The sequence below is a fragment of the Phascolarctos cinereus genome, unplaced genomic scaffold (assembly GCF_003287225.1).
Source record: "Phascolarctos cinereus isolate Bilbo 61053 unplaced genomic scaffold, phaCin_HiC Scaffold_1;HRSCAF=81, whole genome shotgun sequence".
Taxonomy (NCBI): domain Eukaryota; kingdom Metazoa; phylum Chordata; class Mammalia; order Diprotodontia; family Phascolarctidae; genus Phascolarctos; species Phascolarctos cinereus.
Genome location: NW_027555514.1, coordinates 160221048 through 160243704, shown reverse-complemented (window position 1 = coordinate 160243704; position 22657 = coordinate 160221048). Strand labels below are relative to the sequence as shown.

At 40.3% G+C, this 22657-nt stretch overlaps 1 protein-coding gene across 6 annotated transcripts in view; it reads right to left on the bottom strand.

The window, feature by feature from the left end:
• Positions 1 to 22657, bottom strand: part of FRMD4A (FERM domain containing 4A) — a 767521-nt gene that overhangs the window by 11050 nt on the left and 733814 nt on the right. For all 6 annotated transcript variants that reach the window (XM_020999677.2, XM_020999676.2, XM_020999675.2 and 3 more), the window contains 6 exons: positions 20490 to 20612; positions 14385 to 14613; positions 11995 to 12051; positions 5745 to 5982; positions 4324 to 4488; positions 595 to 1457 (listed from right to left, as the gene is read on the bottom strand). In XM_020999677.2, coding sequence (XP_020855336.1) covers positions 595 to 1457; positions 4324 to 4488; positions 5745 to 5982; positions 11995 to 12051; positions 14385 to 14613; positions 20490 to 20612 — 1675 coding nt within the window. The remainder of the gene's footprint in view (positions 1 to 594; positions 1458 to 4323; positions 4489 to 5744; positions 5983 to 11994; positions 12052 to 14384; positions 14614 to 20489; positions 20613 to 22657) is intronic.

Here is a 22657-nt window from a genome sequence, read left to right as displayed (position 1 = left end):
TGGTTGCCCTCCAGCATCGATATTAGCTGGTACATTTTTGTGTTGTTCTTCAGTTGTGTTCCAAATAGGCCCAAAAGCCAAGAACTGGATTGAGGAGAAAGTGGGGAGAGGTTAGGTAAGGGTCCTTAACCTTGGATCCAGAATTTTTTTTTTTAACAATCTGATAACTATTTCAATATAATTGGTTTCCTATGTAGGGAAGAGAATAGGAATTTGTTAAGCACCAACTATTTGCCAGGCACTGTACTAAGCACTTTACAAATACTGTCTGATTTGATTCTCAAAAGACCCACTTCATCATGTGTTATTCAATATTTACTTCATGTATTAAATATTTTTTTTCCTTCTGAAAAGTGGTTCTTAGGCTTCACCAGACTGTCATAGCGAACCACGACATAAAACAAGCTTAAGAACCCCTGAGTTGTAAATAGTTTGGCATGGAAAACTCCATCCTCACTTACCTAATGGGGATCTCGGAGCTATTTTCTGTTTTTAGCACTGTGTTTACTAGAGAATTGAATTGATTTTAACATCCAGACCCAGCTCAAGAAAGCATGCACCAGAAGCCCCTCTCTTCCCAGTCTACTTTCTCACCTGATGTGGCTTTGCACATCTGAGGCATTCTCGTTACCCTGCTGTGAGCCACAAAGGTACTCTGAGATGATGTACTATACTGGGAGCCGCTATCTGATGAGGTGGAGCTGGTGTGCGACAGACGGCTGTGCTCCTTGTGGGAGGCAGTCGAGCGCTGGTACCACAGCCGGAGCTCATCCGACACGACCGTCCGGCCTGAGCTTTTCTCATGGTGGCTCTCCCGGCCGAGGGATGGAGTCCGTATGATCTGGGAACGGGAAGGGGTTAGCCGGACTGAGTCCCCCTCATCCCCGTGCCAGCTTTCTTTGAACATGCCTCCTGCAGTGTAGGAGTTGGATGTTTTAAATTGTGCTTTTACGCTATAGTGTCCCTCCTGGTCATTCTCCAGGCTGCGCACTACCACAGGGGTGGAGCTTCCCTCAATGTACAGTGGGTACTCCTTGATGCGGTACTGAGAGGAAGGCTGGCTCTGGCTGTGGAGGTAGACTCCATGGTGGCCTGCGCCATTCCGGGCCGCCAAGTTGGGCATGCTCCCCGAGTTGGAAGAGACCAGGTTCCCAGCTGATTTATGTCGTTGCCGCTGCCTCTCCCTCGCCTTTGAAGGGGAGTCTTCAGCGAGGGTGGAGTAGTTGGGGTTCATCTGAGCTGGATAGTAGTGTTCAGAGCTTGAGTGACTGGTACAAGAGGAACAGTCATCCATGGGATCAGAGCCGTTGCTGCTACGAGTCCTTGGGGTGTAGAAGTCAGGGCTACCAGTGTCATTCTCTGACCCCAGGAGCTTGCCCTGTGATTCCAAGCTGGAACTCCGGTGCCTAAAGTGCAGTGCTAAGCTGTGCAGTCTTGTCGGGCTGATGTCAACTGACCTGCGGAAGAGCATTGGAAACACTGGTCTTAGTTTCTACTTGGGGAAACCAATGGCAGAGCCAGGGGAGGGGAGAAGAAACTACTGAACCAATGAAGCTATGATTTCTTCTCAGTTATTCCACAAATGAATAAAACAGCCTCAGCTTGTAGGCCACACACTAGAAAGATAGGTCAAAATGCAAAGCTGTAAAAGCAGTTTAACAGCCTTATGTTCTCTTGGATCTAGAAGGAATGAATCAGTTCCCTGATATAGGAATATAGAGCATAATAGTTAAAGTAATAAGAAATATCTTTAAAGTACTCTCCAATGCTGTAGAAGCACTTTTTTTTTGCTTAAAAAAACAATTGCTATGCTAACTTAAAATAATTCTTATCTATTCTTTAAAATAGGCAATGTTTTGTTAGCCTACTAATGTCTACTCTTAGAAGTACTATAATTGCATTTGTTATTACATAATAACATAATAAAAATATTTCCAATTCTGACATGGTTTCCCCAGAATTATTAAGTCAGAGTCTGATTATGCCATATTTAGTGTTTTCAGCTTTCAGTTGCTTAGCTAGTAACTTGTTCTTCCTCAGAGGTAGCTCTGTATCATTACCCAGTTTTCTGAAAGAGAAAACCAAATATTCTGCAGTCTCATTCTTCACAGGTCGATTGGCCCACCTGAATCTCCTCACTGGGCCAGTAGGAGAACTGAAAACAGAACAGTGGAGTCCCTGATTTCTTGGCCTATTGGACCACAACAGCCTTCCTATGTAAGAAGTTTAACATAACTACCCTATGGTACAGTGGATAGAGTGCCAGGACTGAAGCCTGGAAGATCTGAGTTAAAATCTGGCCTCAAACATTTACTAGCTGTAAAGACCCTGGGCAAGTCACATTACCTCTGTTTGCATCAGTTTCCTCATCTGTAAATTGGGCATAATAATAGCACCTACCTCCCAAGATTGTTGTAAGGATTAAATGTGATAATACTTGTAAAGCGCTTAGCTCAGTGCCTGGCACATAGTAAGTGCTATATAAACGTTAGCTATTATTGTTGTTATTGTTATTAACTTTGCCTTTCTCTATGAAAATGCTTATCGACTCAGTTAAGGAGAACAAAGTAGCTGTAGATAAGTATCATTGCTATCCATTTTAAAATAGTACATGTGTGTTAACTTAATGGGAATCTTTTTTTTTTAAGAGATTTAGAAGGAAAGAAAGATCACATATGCAGAGATTGCTTCATCTACCAATCACTTAAGATACCTACCTACCTTTTAGATAAAAATTAGCTCCAATTTGGAGTGGAACATTGTCTTCGAGGCATACAAGTTGCAATATATAACAGGTCAGCACACAGGGCTGAGAACTTCTCAGACCTTGTCAGATGTTTCACATCTTACCAAGAAATCTCTTGAGTATTCATTTCAGGTTTGATGAATGATTATCTCAAAGCACAAAAGGGAGACATGTCTGTACAATTTCAGGCACTCACAGAGCTGAGATTGACAGCTGAGATCCATTAAAGTCTTTCCCATCAGCAAAAAGTCATTCTGATTAAAGAACTAGTACCTCTGTTAACCTGTACCACCCCATGTTTCCATTTTGACCAAGAAAGCTCTTCCTAGACTGACAATCTATAGAGAACAGGGAAGTCTCATACACCCCTTAGGACTTGGCAGTGTGTCATCTGAGAGCTGTGGCTGAAAAATGCTTACATCTGTGGTCTCATTTGCATTCTGGAGCAGATGTAGGAAAAGTCCCTGACGATTACTGAAATCAAGGCTTTAATTAATCAGTTAGCTAGAATAATTTGGGAATAGTAACCCCCTACAATGTTTGTCAAGCTTTGCAAAGAAAGCTGTGATGTGAGTTTCTCTGATAAAGGTTTCACATCCAAAATATATAAGGCACTAATTCAAATGTATAAGATGAAGAGATATTTCCTAATAGATACAAAGGCTAAAGAATATGAACTATCAGTTTTCAAAGGAAGAAATTCAAGCTATAGATGTAAAAATGCTCCAGTTGCTAACAATAGAAATTCAGATTAAAGCAGCTCCTAGTATCCACCTCAAATCCATCACGTTGGCAAAGATGGCAAAAGAGGAAAATGACAAATACTAAGGAGCTGGGGGAAAACAGGATTCTGTTGTAGTAGAAAATTCTACTGTAGTGGAATTGTGAATTCTGGAAAGCAATTTAGAACAGTGCTCCTAAAAGTCATTAAATTGTCCTTACCCAGCAATAACATTATTAGGCCTATACACCAGAGAGATCTGGAAAGAGGAAAAGGAGCCAAATGTACATTACAAAAAATATTTACAGCACCTCTTTTCATAGTAACTCCAGCCTGGAAACGAAGAGTAGTCCACCTACTGGGGAATGGCTAAACACATTATGGTATGTGAATGGTATAGGAATATTATTTCATCAGAAGAAATGATAAAATGGACAGTTCCAGGGGAAAATAGGAAGATGATGAACTAATGCAGAGTGATGTGAGCAGAAGTATGACAATAATTTATACAATGACAACAATATTATAAAGAAAAACAACTTTGAAAGACTTTAGAACTCTGATCAACACAATGATAAACCACAAGTCTATAGGACTGAAGATAAATAACATACTACCTACCTCCTGCCACTGAGGTGATAGATTTAAAATGTAGCATAGGATATATTTTTGAACGTGGCTAACATGGGAATTTCTTTTTATGGACTGTATATTTGTTATGATACCTTTTAAAAATTTATAGTTGATGGGAGGGGCAGGGTAGTGGGAAGGAGAGATAATAAAGGCTTGTAAAAATAAATAATTTTTTTTAACCACAAAAGAAAGCTGCAAAAGAATCGAGTATCAGAAGACTTACCTAGTGGAATGGACGTAGTGAGGGCTTCGGACCCGTAGATCTGGTGTAGATGGCATGCTGGACTGGGAGTTCCAGTGAGGGAGACCTCGGATGGGACTGTTTTGCAGAGAGTTGCTTCCTCCAGCTTCTGTACAGCTACCTGTGCTGGGGAACCTCTTGTGGCTACTGCAAACCGAAGGAAGTCACACCTGTCATCACCAGCTACACGTGCACCTTGCCAAAGGCTCTAACTGCTAACCTGATGCTCTTGGAGTCTGGCCTCAAGAAGATTAGCTGAGGACTTGGGCGGAAGCCTGGCTTTCCAAACCTCTAATTTTTGTTTTCTAGCTTTTGATCTCCATGTTCACTGGCTCAGATCTTTTTCTGTCCAGTCTCAACCCTATACCTCAGTTTCTACTTTCTGAGACACAGATGACCACCTGACAAGAAGAGACTTCTGGAGCAAAATGGAGTGTGATTAAAAATAATGGGGAAAACTATGAAAAAATTGTTTTGTCTTTAAAAAAAAAACCACTATAAAATAGCATCTGAATAGTGAACTGCTAATTTCCAGCTGAGATCACAGCTGTTGGGCATGAATGTTCTGTTGCATGGTAGTTTACTGTCCTGAATAAATTTGGGATTCATGTGGGTGGACTGTGGTCATGTCATTTTAGAAAATTGCTGCTTAAGATTTCCTAATTCATTCCCACGAAATCCAGCACTACTAAAGTCATCTTTGGATAAACAGATTATGAAGCAACCCTCAGATTGATATATCTTTGTATGGGATACCTGAACACCTCTACACAGTCAACTGTATTGACTCAGACCTTTGGTCATGTTGCAAAACAATCCTTCCTCAGCAGAGGGTGCTGTTAGCCTAGGGTGTAGAAAGTTTAAGTTGCCAATACAGGAAGAAGGAAATAGTTTCAGCTTTTAGTTTATAATTTGTGGACTCTCTCCTCATGTCACCAGGATAACATCCATGCACATGAGGCTAGGATTGGAAGGGACCTTAATAAAGATTATCTAGGAAAGGGAGGCTAGGAGAGGTTAAATGACTTGCACATGTCATAATTAGTGGCTGAGTTGGGACTAGAACCCATGACGCATGACTTTCAGGTCCAGGATACTTTTTAGTATGCTGTGCTGACATATGACATTTACAGAGTGATTCAAGATGAAATAACACAGTCCTTGATTCACTTCATCCTCAAAATTACCCTGGGAGATAGGTTATTATTTTCTCTATTTTATAGATGAGGAAACTGAGGCTCAGAAAGGTAAAAAGACAAGATGCAAAACCAAGTCTCACCGGACTCCCAAGATGAATGTTTTTCTCTACTTTACCACCACCTTTTATCCAATTAATAATAAAGGAATAAACTAATGTAAAAATATGTAAATGTCTTAATTGTGTCTTCCTCCTCATGGCTCACCTGGAATGACTGTGGGAAGAGCGCTTCTTCACCTTCTCATAAGGTTCATCCAGAGAAGACTCACTCCACATTTTGGGCTTTATGGGTGACTTATCATAGTCATTCCGGTGATAGTGCATCTGCCTTAGTCCCTCCAGGGACTGGGGAGGAGGGGGTCGGTTGTGCGATGGTGGTCGAGGGGGGAGCCCTTTGTGAGGGGACTGTAAAGGGGAAATTGTGCTGGTAACCTGAGAATCTTCTACAGAAAGAAAGAGAGAGAGTGAGAGATAAGTAGCAAGGGTCATGCCATTAAAACATCAGTATACACTGTATTTCCTCAGATTACCAACCTAGTGCTAGGCTCAAACTTTGTCATTCCCATCTTCTGCCCCCTTAACTCACTCACTACTGCTGTGACAAGTGCTGAAATGGGAAGACTAGGATTTCTTTTTATAGGAATCTCCCAGATCAAAGTCTTGTGAAACACATAAGATCTAGCTAATATTAAACACCATAAAGGAATCATTCTTTTATGCCTAAGACAAAACATAGATATTGCCACACTGTAAACATTCATTCATGAAGAATTACTCAGTATATGTTATATTCTTAATAGTCTGCTATGTACTGTGGAGACATCCAGCAATTAGAAGATCCATTTCTAAAATAATCTGTTCAAATTACCTGAGTTGAGAATCTCATTAAAGGTCTTTTTTTGAGTTGTAATAACTGAGTTAGTTTTGAAAGGCAGTGTGTCGTAGTGGATGGAGTACTAGCCTTGTAGCCCCGAAGACCTGGGTGCAAGGCCTACCCCTGACACATGCTGTTTGTGTCACCTTGGGTAGATCACTTAATCTCCCAGTGCTCTAGTCAACTACCTAAAACTATGAGTTGCAGAGAAGGAGGTTGCTGCCCTTCAGTGGTATAACTCTACAGCAATGAATTCACAGTCCCTATTTTAATCTCAAATTTCACAAGCAAACAGGCTACAAATCTTAAATAAATAATAATAACTCTTGCATACTCTTAATGCTAGATTTTTTTTTTAGGCACTTGGGGTGAAGTGATTTGCCCAGGGTCACACGGCTAGTGAGTTAATGTTAGATTGTTAATCTAACAAAATGATGTATGTGCTGTTGAAATTTCAGATTAAGAGAATTCATTTAGTCCAAGAAAATGTATTCACTTATCCAAGAAATTGTTTATTGCATAGTCATGGAAGAAAAGCTGGATCTTAAACTTAAGTTTTGAAAGAAGTATAGAATTTGCAAAGGAAAAGGTATAGAGGAAGAGATGAACAGTGATTAGATAAAGGAGAAGAAGAATAGTTGACCTTTATTTAGCACCTTAATGCTTAGAAAGTACTTCACAGTAGAGTTGTGTCCTACGCTGGGGAGAAGGTCTAATGTCAGCTCATGATACAAATTCCAGAGAGTCAATATTATTCTCAAATTCCTTTAAATTTCCTGGTACAGTATATTTAAGCAGGAAAGAGGCCAGAGCCTCTTTAAAAAAGGTAATCTCTCAGAGAGTAGGTGAATGCATCTGAGATGATGACTATGAGGGAAAAAAAAATAGAAATTAATTTTTCATAATAGCCAGTGAAGCTATTGATTGGGTGAGAAATGGGAATGAGGATTTTGAATCAGAAGAAAATAGAAATCAATAAGGGCTTAGTTAGCAGGACAACTGATGATGGGCTTTGAACTTAACTGTACTTATATTAACAGGGTGATTACCCCACTCATAACTCTACTTCCTGTTTCACCATGAGGCAAGATAGGACACAAGGCTAGCTGAACGGGAATGCTGTGTGGGTCAAAGAAGGTGCCCCTCTCTCATCAGCCTAAGCAGAATTGATGTTCTTTCTACAGCTATCATGACAAGGAGAGTCACTCTCCATGAAAAGGTATGTGAGAACCAAGTGAGCGAATAGCAGATTGTCATGCTCACTGTTGGTACAAACATTTTGTGAGTGCAATGGTGGTAAGATTCATCTGGACAACTTAAATTATTATTTTTCTCTCTTGGGGACAGGGGCAATAGTGAATACTATAGTTAAATGTGTGTATGATACAACTTCACTGTAAGGCCCTAATCCCATTTGATCCTTCTTAGAATAAATGGTCTATGATGAGGAGAATGTGAGAAAAGATTGGCTGGGTAGGGGGAGGTCACCAGATAAAGGGTCTTCTATGAGTACTTGTGGCTTTATCTAATAGTTAATAGAGAACTACTGTTTCTTAATCTGGGGAGTTACATGATTAAAGTGTTTAAGAAATATTTATCTGGCATGACATATATTATGTAATGAAAGCACTAGGCAGGGAGGTCAGATAGGAAGCAAATATTGAAAAAAACTTAGGAAATAAGAGTGGTATTGAGACTGGAGAAGAAGAAAAGAAATGCGATGGATATTGTGAAGAAAGAATTAAAAGAATTTAGGTGACAAATTGGAGTTGAGGTGCTGAAGGAGATAAAAGAGGCAAAGATTATATTCAAGTATTGATTTTGTGGAGTAGGGAAAATGGTAGTGTTATTGACCAGAAAGTTGGATATTCAAAGGAGGAGTCCTTTCCTTTTAGATATGATGAATTTGCAAGTAATAGTGGAGCATTCAAGTAGAGCCATGCTTTTTGGTTGGATAGAAATAAGGGATTGTAAATCAGATGAAGGGTGACATTAGAAAGGGTAGTTTCAGTGAAGTGGTCAGTATGAAAGCCAGACTCCAGAGACCTATGGAGGAAGTGGTAGATGCAGAAAGAGGCAGAACACCATTCATTTAAGGAGTCTGTCTGTGAAAGGAAGGAGAACAAAAGAATGGTAGTTGAAAGGACTGGGTGAAGATTTTTTCAAGATGAGTAAAGACTTGCATATGTTTGAAGGCATAAGAAAAGCCAATGAAGAAGGAAAAACTGAACCTATTGGAAGAAGAAAGAAATATGGAACCTAAGTTCCTCAGAAGACAAGAAGGACTGAAATACAGAGTGCACAGAGAAGAATCAGTTTCTGAGAGAAAGTAAGATGTGATTTCTTCAGAAACTGTAGTGAAAGATGAGAAGAGAGGCATAAAGATGGCTGTATTCTGGGATGAAGGAGGTGGGGTTTGATGGTCTCAGTCTTCTCCATGAGATGATGCTCCAGGCCCTTCACTTTTGGGTAGAGGTCAGGGTTGCTATGACGGCTGAAGAAGAGTAAGGGACTTGAGGGGAAATTTAAAAATTTTGTAACACTGGACTAGGAGGGTTAATCTCCTAGCCATATGAGAACCAATGATAGAAGGCCCATGTTTCATAAAGGTTGTGAAAGATATCATTTTGGAATGTTCTCTCTGCTCTGTGGACCTGGAGGTCCACCATATCTTGGAGAAATACACTTAACCAGAGGAAACTCTTTTTGGTACTGGCTTGAAGATCCTAAAACAAGAATGAGATGGAGAACATACTGTATTCTTCTACAATGTACTACAATGAAGGGAAGTGGCAAATAGAGAGAGAGAGAGACAGAGACAGAAACAGAGAGAGGGATTATACCACACAGAAACTGCTGTAACAAATAAGCTAAAATATGAGTCAAACCATTGCCTTTGAGACATTGTTGCTAATAAAGTAAATGATAGCTATAGCAAGAAAATATTGGAGGCACCAGGCATGGAAGGGTGGGAAGAGCAGACTGCATTTCAAGGCCCTAGATTCAAATCCTTCCCCTTACATTTACTTCTAGTGTAACATTGGGTAAGTCCCTTAAACTTGCTAAGTTTAGTTTCCTGATCTGTCAAATAAAAGGATAGGACGAGATGGTCCCTTCAAGCACTTCATCTATGATCCTATAATCCTAAATTTATGTTGTAATACAGGTATTAATCCTGTTCCCTTATACCATTGCCATAAAAGAATTCTACTTTATTTTTTTGCACAGCTAGAGAAACTGAGGCCTACAGGGAACAAATGAGTTATCCATCCAGTTGGCATAACTAGGATTTCAGACATTCAAGGCAATGCTCTGTCCACAAGTCTGCCAGCTCTCCCCCCATACTCCTTTCCTCACCTCCCATGTAGTAAAATAAGTAATAAAAATATTATAATTTGGTTTTCTAATAGCAAGACCAAGATGACTAGTTAAATAACCTGCCAGGCATTGCCCACATCAATAGCAATTATTATTACTGTCATTATCATTATTACTACTATTTCTTATGTAACCTTTTAGGTTTTCCCATCTCAGCAGCCACTTATCACTGTCAGCTTGAGGTTTTCCCAAGAGAGAAAAAAAAAATCAACTGCTACTTATGTTTTCATGTAATTAATGTCTCCTCCTCCAAAGTTTGAATTAAGACCCACAAGAACCTTCACAAAAAGGGTTCCATGTTGGTAATTCTTTTTTCTTCAATGTTAATAGAATTCAATTCCATTTTTTTCTAGGAATTTTTAAATAAATTCTATTCATGCCTTGACTTTTCACCTAAAAAGTTATTCCAAATTTAAGGATCATCAAAAGGAGCAAAAATTGCCATGCACAAAGTAAAATAGAAAAACAGGGCCATATATGAAACCACAAATGTTATGTATAGCTTGCTTTTTAAAAAACTATACATCTGAACATAATACTTTCAAAGCAGTTTTCTAATAGTTTTTAAAAAGAAAAGTCTATTAACTGTTACTTTTCTGGAATCCAAGGGAAATTTCTACGTACTTTTGAAGGCCAAACTCAGGGCCTACCTTAGAGGGACTTTTCCCAAATTCATTCCAGCCAGAGGCACTCTGACCAAGAAAGGTAGCTCCTCTACCATACCTCCAAAAATTAAAAGGCATTCCAAAGGAAACCTCAAGCAAAACTGAGACACTCTATCCAACTCAAAATGTGGTTTTAGTCATGGAAGGAAAAAAGTGAAACCCTGTCACAGACTATCACCTACCCTACACTCCACTTGGCTCAGTGGAAGGACTGGGAAACCAATGTACATTTATTTTAGTTGGTCCTAATTTCTTCACCTTTTACTCACATAACTTTTTTTTATTAGTATTAGAAGCCTATTTAAACTAACCTATGCCAGAAAGGAATTCCCATTCTGACCTACCTCACAAATGGTCATCCAGTCTTTACTTAAAGAGCTCCAGTGATTGGAAATCAACTATGTCCTGAGGCAGCCTGGCCTGTTTTGGGGGCAGCTCTACTTGTTAGGAAAATTTCCCTGAAAAGCCCTGTTTGCCTCTTTGCAATTCCACACGTTGTTCCTGGTTTTGCTCTTTCAGGTCATGAAAGACTATGGTGACACAGCTTCCACGTGACAGCCCTTCACATACCTGAACATAGCAATTCTTGTGTTCCCCTGAGTCTTATCTTCAAAAGTTCCTTCAGTTGAGCCTCATATGACAGACTCAAGGCCTTTCACCATTCTGTTTGTCCTCCAAAAGCTGCCCAGCTTTGCAGCCTCCTTCCTAAACTGTGGTATCCAGAACCGAACATAATACTCTGGAGGAAGCCTAACCTGCTCATTTCTAGAAGCCATGCTTCTCTTAATGCAGCCTGAGATCACATTCCATTTTTGGCTGCTACATCACACTGCTAACTTTTAGTTCACTGACACGCTCAGATCTTCTTTAGATAAACTACTCTCTAACCATGCCATTACCATCTTACACCTTTGAAGTTGATTTTTTGAACTCCAGAATAAAACTTTACATTAACCCTTTTTCTTCTCTACTATAACTGCTGAATCTCCCAAAATTAATAGGAGAAAAATGATCTGTGAAAAAGTAATGTCAGTTTGTTTCCTTGTTTTGGTCTAAATACTGATTTTATTGTTGTGGAAAACTTCTGGTGTGGAAATTCCCCTCCTATACATTGACTGACAATTCAACTATAATTTCTGGTCTTAGAGAGTTTTGCAGGGCAGTGAGACACTGACTGGCTTACTCAAAGTCCCCTACTTGCTATTTGTCAGAGATAGGACTTGAACCCAGATCTTTTAGTCTCCAATGGCTGGCTCTCCACTGAACTCTGCTACCTCTCACAAATGTAAATTGTTAATTCTTTTCTTTTTTTAATTTAATTTTTTTTTGTTTTTTCTTTTTTTTGTTAATAGTTATTACTTAATAGTTATTACTATTTAATAGTATGTACTAGTTATTACTTTTTGTTTCTGTAAATTGGAATCATGGAATCACAGAATTGGGAAAACCCTTGTGCCCCAAAAGGACAGTACCTAAAAATAACTTTAAAAGAATGCTAAACCTGGTCCAAGTTCCCAAGCTGGAAATTAACTACCTACCATCCTCAAGGACAAGAGCATCAGAGAGGGAGCTGTCTTCACTGGCAATATTTCCATCTGGCAAGAAACGAAACAGAATAGTTAGAGCACATTTGTTGTTGTGTTGGGGTTTTTTGTTGTTGTTGTTGTTCTGAATCAAACATTTCTCACATCAAGCATTGCCTCTAAGAAAGTGTGTTGCTATCTTTCCACTCCATACTCTCTCACACCTTTCTTCCCAATCCGCAGCAACACCTAACCAACATAGAAATATTAGAAGTAATTATAATGCTGCTCATCATTTCTTTTAAATTATCTCCATGACCAGTTAGTAACAAATCTCCCTAATCCTATTGCTGTGATGTGGCAAAGTAGGGTAGCGTGACTTCAAAGAAGAAAAAACTGGGACATGGAATGGTTTAATGTCAGGTATAAAAGTTGTCCCCTCCCTCAGTTAGGCCCCTTTGCTGTCACAGCACAAGGACATGTGCAGACTGAACTGAGATAATAGGCAATACTCTTTTTACATTTATTGTTCAGGTGAAAAGCTTAGTCATGGTGTTTCACTTTCATTATTAGCCAATAAGTGGCTTCCTAATAAATTTTTTGAGTCTTTATTAGAGCAGATACAAGCAGGATAAATATAGCATCTTTCTCCTAGAAGCTTATTTTCCAAACAGTGTTCTATTAACCCAGCAAACATGATCTCCAAATCCAGCAAAAATGATCTCCTTCCCACATTTACAGCTGGAGAAACTAAGGTAGAAAGGAGGAGAGGAGACTTGCTTCAAGCTGTTCTGCTAGTCACTGTCCAAGTTAGAAGACGATCCCAGGTCTCTTGATTCCCAGTTAAGACCCTCATCTCTTGAAAAGTAAAATCATGCATGTGGGGTCCAAGGCAGGCCCCACTTACCTCTTCATGTCAAGTGGGCCCTTGAGATATAAACATGACTTCCATAAGGCAGCAAAGTCGAAATAACATTCTCAAGAAAACGAGGCCCACATTTTTGCCTGGCTGTAGATTGGAGGGAAGAATCCAAAGGATTGTACAGATGGATTCTTTTAAAGCAGCACCTCCATTGTAAGTTCTGTCAGATTAGCCATTAGTTGGAAGGCTCTACAAAGCTGGAGCTTCCACTGTGGCAAATCACCAGAGACATTCCATTCCATCCCTGAATTTCTCCTCATTCTGATCTGTTGGCCCTGATGGATGTTTCAGCTCAGAACTGGGAACATGGGCCATAACTGTTTTCAATGGGGCATAAAGAAGTAGGCAAATAAAGAATTAAATAAGGAAGGAAGGGTTTATTGTTTCCTTTTATTCTACCAGGTTAGTCTCGGCTCTTTCAAAGAAAATGGGGGGAAGACAATCAGAGAAGGAAGGCCACTGCCTAGCCAAGACCAACAGGGCAAACTAGGGAAAGACACTTGTTTGTAGTCTTCTAAAGGGAGAGTATTTTAAAAATGTATAAACTATGAAAGAACACTTGACAATGTCTTGGGAAGAATTCTCTGACTTGTTCAAAAGAATAATAGGAGGAGGGACTTTTTGCTTCTCTCAGGGACCTCTTTGTGCTTTGTTTGGCTAAATAAACATAATGAATCACCCTTTTAAGTCGCTCAAGGCTGGGGGCAGGTCAGTAGTGTTGGCAGGGTGGTGGCCAAAGTTCTAGCCACCCAGTCCTTGAAGGGGAGTGAGGGTGTCTATGTGTTGGGCGGGTTAAGGGCAGCGGGAAGATGAGGCTGTCAGAGAGCTGAAGTGGTACTACCCTTTTAGGGGCAAGAGCTAATGTTGGCAGGGTGGGCCCTGCCTACAGGGCCTTGAAGAAGGTAAAGACCCTGCTATCAAGAGAGGCTGCTGTCATGGTTTGTCCTGGTGCTCACCTTTTGACCCACCCTCTTTCCAAGTGCCTGGTCCTGATGAAGGCTCTGTTTAGAAATGGGATGAGAGACTAAAGGACATGGAAGATGTCCTTGAGAGCCTTAATTTTTGTCCCTCACATCTGAGCATGGTTTGCTACATCAAGCTGCCTCTGCCTTGGGGAAACTGGGACAGAGGAAAAATTCACATCGTAGAATGGGAAGGATTGGCTGGCTTTCTTCACCATAATTTCTCCCAGGTTAGTAGTTAGTAGAAATAATAATTTGATTTATATAGTTTTCTTTCATCTGTGGATCTGAGAGTACTTTGCTGCTCTGATCTGCTTGCAAACATTAATAACTCCATTTTATTAAGGGATAAATGAAAGCACCGAGTGGTTAATTTATACGCCTCAGGCCGTGTCGGAATGAGGGCACAGAACCCCCAGTAGAACTTGAGTTCCTTGTTTTCTGGGGTTCCATCTGACCACGTTTTTTAGGTGGTTCCAGCTGACAGAAACTCAGGCCATGAAGAGAGGCTGGGTACTGACCATCTATTATCAGTGAAGCCCTCTGGGTGGGTTTCTTCCCAGACTTGATGCGGTTGTCATTGATTGCATTTTCAATTTCTTGCAGCTTCTTCAGTGCATTAAGGTAAGAGGTTTTCCTTTGTTTCTTCAGCTTCTTGCTGACATTGGGGTCACTGGCTAGGCGGCGAGCGGCTTCTGTAATCTGGGATTGGATGGCAAACTCCCGTTCCAGGCGCTCCAACTCAGCTTCCTGTAGGAAGGGAAAACAGGGGCTCATTCACGTGACTAAACATGAGTGCTTTGGGATACCAAAACAGAAAAACACCCAAACCGCCTTACGTGGAATCATAAAATGTTGGATCAAGAACTAGAAGGTACTGGAGAGCCCGTCTATTCAAATCCTCATTTTACAGATGAGGAAACTGAGACCCACAGGAGTTAAATGACTTGCCCAAGGTCACAAAAGCAGTAAGCAACACATGGGATTTGAACCCAGTACCTCTGACTCCAGAGTCAATGCTTTTTTCCACTGTGTCATTACTAGGTGACAAGGGATAAAACTTTTAACATCAATGGTAGCTGCCATGACATCCTCAGTAAGGAAGCCACTGTTTCTAAATCTGCAGCATCTGAGTGTCCTGAGCATACACCCTTAGTTCACTAATTTCCTTTTTACTTCCTGTTGTAGGGTAGGGATTTAAAAAAGATATTACAGGGGCAGTTAGGTGGCTCAGTGGAGAGCATTAGCTCTGGAGTCTGGAGAATTTGAGTTCAAATACAGTCTCAGACACTTACTAGCTGTGTGACCCTGGGCAAGTCACTTGACCCTGATTGATTTAAAAAAAAAGATAGTACCAAGAAGATGAAAATCTTCCTCATGCTACAAGGTCTTGGGACTACTCAGCATCAATTTTGCAGTCTTTTTCACCGTCTGTAACAACAGAGCTTGTGTGGTAACTGCCCATTCCATTGTGATTGACATTCTACTTGTGGCCTAGGAGGCAGCATTGCTTTAGAGCCCTGCTGGCATTCACAATTCAAATTCTTCCTGTCAGTTTGCCAATGAGGGATTCCTACACACATGTAAGGTATGCTGTCACTTTCACCAGCTGCTCACTAAACGGTGCTGCCCAGACATGACTCACATTATACATGCTGCCCCCAACAGCCGTTTCAGAGTTCTCTCCCCCACCTGCCTGTCACACAAGTTTCTGTCCCTCATATTTAGAGAATCTCTCTCTCACATATCCTTTAGAAGTTCTTCTCCCCTTGCTCCTACTTTCCCTGTTCCACCCTCCTACACAGACAAACTCTATCTCCTGAACCTCTTGTCAGCTACATTCATGGTCCTTTTGCTTTCCATGGATGAAACAACACAACTTTCAGGCAGATGAAAGTTGTATGCTTTTAACTGTTAACACATTGACACCCTCATCAAAGCCACTTCCTGAAACGCCCACGTTTATATTCTCACTCACGCCCCTTTTCTCACTTTTACATGCAAATACAACGACTACCCCACCTTTTTTGCCGAACCTTGTCCTTATTCCAGCTCAACATTGCCTGCTTTGCTTGAGGTCACATGGGGAGTGGGGTGCAGTGGAAAGAATGCTGCATTCTCAGTTGGAAGACCTTTGTTGAGATCATGGCACTGCCAAGGGAAGTCATTCAGTCTCTTTGGGTTTCAGTTTCTTCATATGGACAACGAAGACGGTTAGAACTAATAGACCTATGTAAAGTTCTAAGGCCCCTTCTTTACCCTATGATACAGCTTTTCTCTCAAAATTGCAGGCTTGGGATTCGAATCCAGAGCTTCTGGCTCTAAGTCCAAGATTTTTTCCCACTCTACCGCACAGCACCTATCATATTCCCTTCTAAATTGCCTCATTTCCAGGCTAAACATTCCTAGTTCTTTCAAGCTTTCCTTAACCCCATGGTTCTTAATATATTTTTGTTCAGTGGTTTGCATTTGTGCACTTGATTTAACATCATTAAATCTCCATCTTTCCTGCCTTATTAAACTTGTCCAAGGCAAAACAAACAAACAGAACACGCTTGTGTTTGGTTTTCCGATCTCCACTTTCTCCTGCGCATTCCCACGCCATCTCATTATGCAAATGAATAGGAGCAGTTCAAGCTTATGGCTCCCTTCAGTTTTGCTGCCACCATTCTTATCTGACCCTAGGGCTTCCACCATGATTGCTGCATTGGAAGGAGGGCAGAGCCAATATCCACTCTGGTTTCTTCTTCCTTTCTGTATACCTCTGAGTTCTTATTACCCCATACTGCATTCCTAAACCCTATTTATTTTTCTTTAAATTAAAAACATATATTTTATCTTTTTTAATAAAATATTTTTTCCCTTCCACCTCCTCTTTACCTTCAATGAGAAAAAAAAAACCAAAACCCTTGTAAAAATATACATAGTTGAGCAAAAACAATTTCTGCATTGGACATACCAAAAAAAAAAGTCTCAGTCTGCACCCTTATTTCATCATTCTTTTGTTCATCCTGGGTCCAGTGGAATTCTTCAAACCCTCTACTTTTGGTCAGGGCAAGTAGGTGGATTAAGGATTTACAACACTTCCCAACTCCTCCTCCCAAACACACATATGCATTTTTTTTTGATAGCCTAGAGCTAGACTTTAACCTGCACAGAGACTGTCTGGCAACTGTACACACTTTAAGCTCTTTTGGAAATTGCTGCCCTGTGCCAGTCATCATTTCCTTTTGTGCAGGCACATGTGGAATCCTCTAGAGGAAATAATGCTGGCTAACTCACACGTGCAATCCTTAAATTGCTACAGAGGCATTTTACAGATACATGTGTCTCATATGGGGGAAACGGAATCCCTTCATCCATCTTGTCTGTTAACTCCCTTCCCAAGGAAAACTCCCAAACTCAGTGAACCAACTGAGAAGATCCAGTTCTGTCCAAGACTCCGCAGTGTGAAGTGGCTGTTAATAGCAGCGATGCAGAAAATGAACGCTAATATTAGTGTTTGCTGCGATGAGCAGACTTTCTTATTCAACAGCTGAATCCAATATGTGTGCTTCCTGGTACAATCCACCTGGCCAGACGCCTGGAGCCTCCATCAAGGGCAAAGCATCGGCTTGGTTTTATTTACTTTAAACTGTTAAACTGGAGGGGGAGGGAAATTGGAAGTGGGAGAGCAGGAGAGGAAAGGAAGAGGGAAATTAAACTTCTTTGGAGATGACCAATTGTTAAAGCTCTCTCCAGTATATTCTGTAGCTTGCCAGATTTGTTCCATCCAGGGGAGAAGAAAATGAAAACCGACACACTCTGATGTCTTGAAACAAACAAGTCACCAGGGACAATGACTGTTCTGTGAGTTTTGACTCCACCTTACAGCTGCTTCAGGGCTGTTATGATAGCCATGGTTCAGGACACTGACCCAGGGATTTGTGGGAGAGAGAGCCCAGAACAAACACTCCCTATTAAAGTAAGAAAAACACAAGGCTGAACACTCCCTATATTAGAGTAAGAAAAACACAAGGCTGAACTCCCTGTATGTACAATTGACAGCCCGTAGGAAGGAATGGAAGGAAAACTACATTTGGCTTAGAAATCTGAAGGAGTCAGACTGGAAAGGTAGTGGGAGGGAGATGGGGGAGGAAATTCTTCCTGTGCTAGAGTGTAAGACCTTTGAGGAAAGCCAGTCAGCATTAAAAAAAAAACACAACCATTTTAATTTATGAAAAGTAAAAGAAACAGAGGAGAGGCAGCCTGGGTAGTGGAGAGAGAGCAGGCTTCAGAGTCCGGAAGGCCTGGGTTTAAATTCTTTGACCTCCCAGTATCCCTTAAAGTTGCAGAAGAGAGGTCATTTCCTTACCAAGAGTTCCTTATACCAATGAAATCACAAGTCCAGAAGAAGAAAAAAGAGGTCATCTTTGCTGACAAAGGAGGAAAAAGTGGGAACAAGATGGTGAGAGGAGAAGAAAGGGGACTTATTAAGGAATGATTCCCTTTTAAGAGCTCTGGTGCTCAGTCAACAAGGCCATGTATAATCAGAAGCTATTTTTATATGTTGGACTAAAATGAGGGTGTAATCTACATCTAACGTCCCCTTTCACTTTAAAATTCAGTGAGCACTATACTTCTTAGCCAACCCCAAACCACAGCCTTCCATGCCACCCAGTATGAACCCAAGTATTTAGAAGTCATAGAGTCTTAGGGTTGGGAGGCTCCTCAAAGGTCATCTAATTTAACTATTAACGGATCCAGAATTCCCACTAAGACATACTGAAGAATAGCCAGACAAGTCATCTACTAAAGGATGTTGTTTTGTGATAGAGAATTCACAATCTTATGAAATAGATTATTCCATTTTGGGACAGCTCTGATTAGTGGTACTTCCCTCCTCCCCTCTCATAGTAATTCAGAATCAATGTCTGCAACTTCTACCCATTTCATCCAAGTTCTTATCTCTGGAACAAAATGAAACAAGTTTAATCCATCTTCCCTAGTGATGGGCCTTCAAATATTTGAAAACAACAACCAAGTCTCCTCTCCTGACTGCTCCCCTCACAAAAAAATTATTCTCCAGGCCTGAACACTGATGTTAATCTCTTGAACAGTTTTTATAAAATATATTTTTTTAAATCCCCTAACCATTATGGTCACTTAGGCCTAGTCCAACTTCTTTCCTATTTCAAGAGCTGCAGACATATTAAAATGTCTTGAGCTGAATCACTGACAACTGAACAAAAAAGTCATCATGCCTATCTTATTTTTTTATCCCTGGTCCCTGGGATGGTCCACCTGCCCTGCAAAATCGCCCAGTACTAGCCCCACGTGCCCTCCCTGCCCATTCCTTCTTACCAGCTAAGGGTGGATCTGTCCAGCAGAACCAAAGTAAGTTACAGATTGTTTGAGGAGCTGCCATCAGGCAAGGGTTCAGGAAGCCCTGGCACATAGGACAGCAGCCCCCAAACTTCAAAACCAGGATCAAATCCCTTTAGGCCAGAACATCTAGTGGTACCAAGCTGATCATTCCCACCTGGCTAGTGATTTTGGAGGCATGTGGCTTTTTCCATACATTTGGCAGGAAACCATGCTTCTACAGGTGCTAATCTAAATGGAAGTTAGCAATAGATTTCATCATGGACTCACTAAAGTTGAATTTATACTGAGCCATATATTTATCTCCCAGTAATAAACTCTGGCATTTCATGAATCTAGAAATTTGGAAGGGATAAAAAAATTATTTCTTCAAAATACTGTCTTAAAGATTTAAAAACAAATATATATCCTGCCAGGTTTTAGCCTGTTGTTGTTCAGTTGTTTTAATCATGTCCAAGTCTCTGTGACTCTATTTGGGGTTTTCTTGGCAAAGATACTGGAGTGGTTTGCTGTTCTCCAGCTCATTTTACAGATGAGGAAACTGAGGCCAACAGAGCTAATGCCCAGTGTCAGCTAGTGTCTGAGGCTGCATTTGAGCTTAGGTTTTCCTGACTCCAGGCCCAGTGCTCTATCCACGATGCCACTTAGCTGCCCATCACTGGTGGACTAGTCTTTATTTCACTTTTTTCTCCTTGGGTCTCTTTTCTTCAGCAGGTCTGGCAAGGAGATCTTAGAGAAATCATATAAATTATTGGTTTATTTTCAGGTGTTTATTTTCTTGTCATTGACCCATAATGTTAAATAAATAATTTTAAGGGAAATAAAAATGCTTATTAAAGTAGCAAATACTAAAAAAGAAATGTTATTGTTATTGTTGAGTCATTTCAGTTGTGTCCGACTCTCTGTGACCCCATTTGGGGTTTTCTTGGCAAAGATACCAAAGTGGTTTGTCATTTCCTTCTCCAGCTCATTTGACAGATGAGGAAACTGAGGCAAACAGGGTTGCCCAAGGTCACACAGCTAGTAGATGTCTGAGACCAGATTTGAACTCAGATCCTTCTGACTCCAGGCCCAGCGCTCTATCCAGCTGGGGAGAAGTGGTGGGGAAGAGAAATTCTGGCCGTAAGTAAGAATGAATGCATCATTATTGAGGATGTGGATATTATAGTGAACAGTTATTGTCCATCCTTGGTACAGTACGAACGTTCAGAGAAAATACAGATAATATTAGTGAATCCAAGTACCAAAAGTAAAGGGCTCACCTCTCCTTTGGGCAGTATTTTCTGTTCATCCAGTTTGAAGGAAGTTCCTATTCTTCTCCGAACAATGGGTGGTTCCTCTCCTGGATCCAAGGGATATTCTCTTGGTAGTTTCCCTGTAAGCTCCTGTATACGTGAAAAAACATTAATAGAGGCAAGAAGCAACCGTATTGGAGACAGATATATATGTATACATATATGTTTGCATATATATATTTGCATCTATAGATATACGTATACACACACACACACACACACACACACACACACATATATACTTATGTTCTAAGACAAACACAGGCACACATACACTCACCCTTCTCAATGCATAATCTTAGAATGATTAACATTAATGGAGATGCCTAATGGGACAGTTGTATTTTAATTAAGATATATACAAATATTCTTTGCCTTACAAGACTGATGCATTCCAGAACCATGAGTTCCAAAACAAATTTCCATAAAGTTACTAATTTCTCCAGTGGCTTCCATTACAAAATCAGAGGGCAGCTGTTCCTATAGGAAAAAAAATTCTTAATCGACTGAACTGGACATTTTGGGGGGAATCAAGGTTCATAGGCCTTGTAACAGTGGCAGGGTTTTCCAGCCGTCTTAGAGCTCTTTGTAACTTTTCACACTCCGGGTTTCTTTTTATTGTTTGTTTGTGTGTTTGTTTTTTACATTTTTGGCAAAGCAGTTGGGGTTAAGTGACTTGCCCGTGGCCACACAGCTAGTGAATATCGTGTGTCTGAGACTGGATTTGAACTTAGGTCCTCTCCTGACTCCAGGGCTGGCACTCTATCCACTCCGCCACCTAGCTGCCCCTACCTGTAAAGTACAATAGCCAACTATTTTGACATACAGCACTCTGCTCCTTCTGTTTCCCTTTTTTAAAGGAAGATATAGTTCTGATGTCTTTCAAGTAGCTATTACATGTGAATTACCACATGCTTATTCCATAGAATGTTTTACTGTTGCCTTGAGATCCTGCCTGTGAATAACATAATACCTTGGGGTGTTATATCAAACTCTAATTTAGAGATTTTTTTTCTTTCATTTTGGCTTGAAACATCCGAGGAGAAAAATAAAAATTATTAAAACTATAACCAGCTCATGACTCAAAAGCACATATGATATCAAAAGAAAATGCAAAATAAAAAAAGTAGACTACTGTTGGGTTTAAAAATCACTTTTTAGAGTCAAAGACTGTAGTGTCCAGAAATTTCATCTGAATGAGTAACTAAGTAACCAAAAAGAAAGTGATTTGATGCCACTGTTGTGGATAGCTTTCCCAGGCTGCGCTTTCTCACTCACTCTCTTTATGGCTACATAGTTCTTGCAAGAAATCATAGCAATTCCTGATATTCTAAATGGAATACAAGATATGCATTTTATAGAGAAACAAATGAATACCATTGGTGAAAGGGAGCTTTTGCCAATAAAAATGAAAGAATGAATTTAGTAGACTAGTGCTGAGAGTGGGAGGTGGGATGGAGTGGGGGTGGAGAGATAACCATGGCTCTAGCCATCTGATTGCTCATCTTTTGCTGTTAGGTTATTTTTTTCTTCTTTGTTCAATTTTTTTTTTTTTGTGAGGCAGTGTCTGGTCTGAGACTGGATTTGAACCCAGGTCCTTCTCACTCTAGAGCTGGTGCTCTATCCACTGTGCCACCTAGCTGTCCCTGTTACATTTCTTAATGTCAAATTTATAGGAAGCTGGGATTGGAGGGAAGGGTGGTTGGTGGTGGGAGGGAATGTCTGACCTGGAATTGAGAGACCTGGATTTAAGTCCAGATATCACCACTTATTACTTGTATGTCATTTAACCTCACCAAGAGACTTAATTTCCTCATCCATGAAAACCATCATTTGCTCTGGTTCTTTTGGGGTTTGTCATAATGGAGGTCTTTATGCCTTGCTTTAAATTCTACCATTCCACTAACACATATCAAAAATATATTTGAATCCTTTAAAAAAAATCATGATGTTACATTTTACCCTCTTGTTGTAGAAAAAAAGTGTATTTCTCAAAATGATATTTTTGTTTCCAGTTTACATTAAGTCCAATATAATTACCAGGTAATATTGTTCAATGTACTCTAGACACCTGTGTTGGTATCTTACTTCCTTATTAAATACTGTAAATTCTATGAGGGCAAAGACTACCCTTT